The 3,264-nt window shown below is 41.6% G+C and overlaps 1 protein-coding gene across 1 annotated transcript; it reads right to left on the bottom strand.

The window, feature by feature from the left end:
- Positions 1-181: 181 nt before the first annotated feature.
- Positions 182-2,517, bottom strand: hax1 (HCLS1 associated protein X-1). Its single transcript, XM_018685060.2, has 7 exons — positions 2,344-2,517; positions 1,720-1,976; positions 1,438-1,610; positions 1,283-1,346; positions 1,072-1,205; positions 659-779; positions 182-570 (listed from the first exon to the last, which is right to left on the bottom strand). Exons 1-7 carry the CDS (start codon positions 2,406-2,408, stop codon positions 497-499), a joined length of 888 nt encoding a protein of 295 aa, XP_018540576.1. The 5' UTR covers positions 2,409-2,517; the 3' UTR covers positions 182-496.
- Between the last annotated feature and the right edge of the window lie 747 nt (positions 2,518-3,264).

The following is a 3,264-nucleotide window of genomic DNA, read 5'->3' on the forward strand; positions in this document are numbered from 1 at the left end:
TAACTTTTGCGTAACAGCAGCCACTGATGAGTCATGAAGCTGAAAATTGCCTCAGTAAAAGTTTAAGTTTTCTGACAGCAGCCACAATAAGCTACTGGTCATAGCAGACCTAGTAAGGGTGTAGCAATAACATGTTTTGCCTGATTCACTCAACCAAAAACAACAGGAAAAAAAAACTATGTAAATATATTACGACTCTTTATTTGACTCATCACACACTCACATCCATACAGGCCAGTCTACGGGACGATACAAAAATAAAATATGTTATTGTAAATTGTTCATTGGTGGTCAGTTGGAAACCCAGAGCTATCAACAGGCCAGTGACCCTAATCCAAAACATTCATTTTGGCAACTGAAGGTCATGCAAGTGTTCTGTCCATATAAGGATATATCCTAGAAATATGCCAACTCACAGCTCTACAGAAACACTCATATGCTGAGATGTTTTCAGGGAACAAAAGCCATCGTCAGTCAGTTCACTTCACTTTGCATGTTACTTAAACCCTCCAAAGAACCTGGAGAATAATGAGTCATCATCCCGCATGTCTGAGAAGGGGCGTTGGCCACCTGGAATAAAAAACCAAGAATAAGGATCAGTAAAAAACACTCTGAAAACATTTACAGTAAAAAAAACATCCAGTACAGAAACACTCACTTGGTAGAGCAGGTCCAGTTTGATGGTCTGGTCCCTCCAGGCTCCCAGGACCTCCTGAGCGAGTCACAGTGGTTTCCTCATTGCCTTGGCTGTCTCTGACTGTACGCCTCTCTTCTACAGTCTGACACACAGCAGCCAAAACAGAAAAAAAAATCATTAACTCACAACAAGTGGTAACATAAAACGAAATTCATTTTGAGCACTGCTACTGTTTCAGAATTTATAAATGACCTTACAGTATTAAAAGTGCTAATGTTTTTATGGTGTGTGGCTCCGGCAAAAAATCATTTCACAGTCCCTGGCAGTGTTTAACTGTCCCTGAAAAGCTGCTGTGAAAGAATATCAATATATGATAAATTCAAAATTCAATTCAAAATTCAAAATTTAAAATTCAAGTAAGTGGTTTTGCTCACCCCATCAGGTTTCACCACCTTGGTGACAGTGACCGACTGAAAGAATGATCGGGTTCTGGGCTGGCTCGGTGCCTGACCAGCAGGTGGCATCAAAATCTGATCCAGGCCCCCAGAGGACACTGCAGAGTCCAGATCTGGAGATGATGGAAGATTAGTAAGGTGCATGACAAAAATCACACAGTGCATTTACTGGAGTAAAAATATCACCTACCTCTGTCCTCTTTGTGCTCGTCCGCTGGAACTTTCTGTGGCCCCCGTCTCCAAATATCATTGAACTTAAAGAGACATTTAAAAAATTCAATGTGTTAATGTTACCCCTAAAAATCATGAAGAAAATTTTGAAGTAATGGCTAATGTCTCATTTACCTTGAAAAAAGGGTGGCCGTCATTTCTGGGCTCTCTTGATGGCCCTGGCTGGGGCCCTCGTGTGTAACTGTCAGGGGTTTTCAGCATAAAGTCTCTCAGCGGGTTCCCACTGGACCCCCCTCCTCCCCTCTCTGCTCTGTCCTGAGGTGGTGGCGGCATGATACTGGGAACACCTACAGCATAAAGGAAACCTCAGAAAATGATACACACTCACTGCACATAGTCATTTCTACGCACTGAATAATGGTGTTAAATACAAGGAGCATGGCTCTAAGTTTGTACCAAAGTGTCCAGACTCTGACTCTCTGTCCAAGCGTCCTATCTGGGAGAATATCTCCTCCATCTCCCTGAAGACGTGGCCAAACACTGGAGGCTCCTGGATCCTCATCCCATCTGGACCAAAGCTGAAGCCAAACCTCCAGGCACTGTCAAATGGGTCCTGCTGGTCCCCCCGGTAGCCATCATAGTAGAATCCATCCTCATCATCGTCATCATCATCATCATCATCATCATGAGTCATGGCATCGAAGAAGGGGTCCCTGACACATTACAGGAAGTAAAATGGATGAGAGTTCGTGTCATTCACGTGTATTGGTTGATTAGCCCAGGTCACTGTCAGTCTAAATAAAACAGCTACCAGGCTAGCTGAGGGACCCCTGTGGTTATCCTGGCAGAGAGGCAGTGATCTTGACCTCCCTGACAGAGCTAAGGACGTCTACGCCTGTTTCATTATATAACTAACCCGGTAGCATGCACAGCACAGAGTTACTGTAAAATACATCTGTAATTCCGTGATACAACGTTGTGCAGTAAAATGATGACCTAACTGAATCTTGAACCTTGTAAGCAAACTTGTGTTAGCTTAGCTAAGCTAGCACAGCTGTGTACTCAGCTCCATAAACTTACCTTCGGCCACGATAATGGCCTCCAGGTACCCCAAAGAACCCACGAAATAAATCAAAAACACTCATTGAAAGAATGCTTCCTCGTACAAAACTAAATCATAACTAAAAGATACAACAGCTCAGTCGCAGCTGTCTCATCAACAGTGCCGTAAAGTATTCTGGACACTTCCAACTGACGTAACCAGTCGCAATGCTACCTTACCGTAAATCACAGAAGGAATGCGCAGGAAGAAATAATAATAACCACGATCTCGGATATTATTCAGCCAAGGGTGAAAAACACTGTTTGAAAAACTGAACAGTTGAGAGATTTTGACAATTCAAAAGGGGCGCAGTTTTATTACCTGTTGTCAGTGGTACATTTAAAGCACATCTACTCAAGTACTGTATGTATTGTAGTTACTATATTACTTCTCAAATCAAGTGTAACATACAATCAGGCTAAAAGCTGTGATGCAATATATAAACTACATAAACATATGGTCCTACTTACATGTTAATGTATTAACAATAATATCCTAATAATATATATGCAACACTGTGAGGGGGCCATTTTGCATAATAACTACTTTTAACTTTTGATGCTTTAAGTCAGTTTTGATGCCAATACCTCTGTACTTTGACTTCAATAAAAGTTTGAACGCTGGCCAGTTACATGCATGGAGTATATATCACTGTGGTATTGGTACATATGTTACTCTCCTGTCAGGAGCAGTGGCATGACTGATAAGATTTTTTTCGAATGTAACAGTACAAAACTAACTGGCAGCAAGATTATAACGTATTTAGGGGACATCCTGCACATTTAGCAGGTCCAACTTTTTCAGCAGATAGCTGTCAAAACCACACACAATGTTATTTAGATGTAAAAAGTGCATCCAAATCATGTAAACAACAAAGAACAAACAAATGTCTGGAGAAG

This window comes from Lates calcarifer, linkage group LG3, assembly GCF_001640805.2.
Source record: "Lates calcarifer isolate ASB-BC8 linkage group LG3, TLL_Latcal_v3, whole genome shotgun sequence".
NCBI lineage: Eukaryota > Metazoa > Chordata > Actinopteri > Centropomidae > Lates > Lates calcarifer.

Bases quoted from the DNA above. Each gene is read 5' to 3' on its own strand.
- hax1 (XM_018685060.2), bottom strand. From the start codon at position 2,408: ATGAGTGTTTTTGATTTATTTCGTGGGTTCTTTGGGGTACCTGGAGGC. The intron at 1,977-2,343 runs GTAAGTTTATGG...GTAATGTGTCAG, and splicing joins GGCCATTATCGTGGCCGAAG to GGACCCCTTCTTCGATGCCA. The intron at 571-658 runs GTGAGTGTTTCT...TTTTTATTCCAG, and splicing joins AACTGGACCTGCTCTACCAA to GTGGCCAACGCCCCTTCTCA.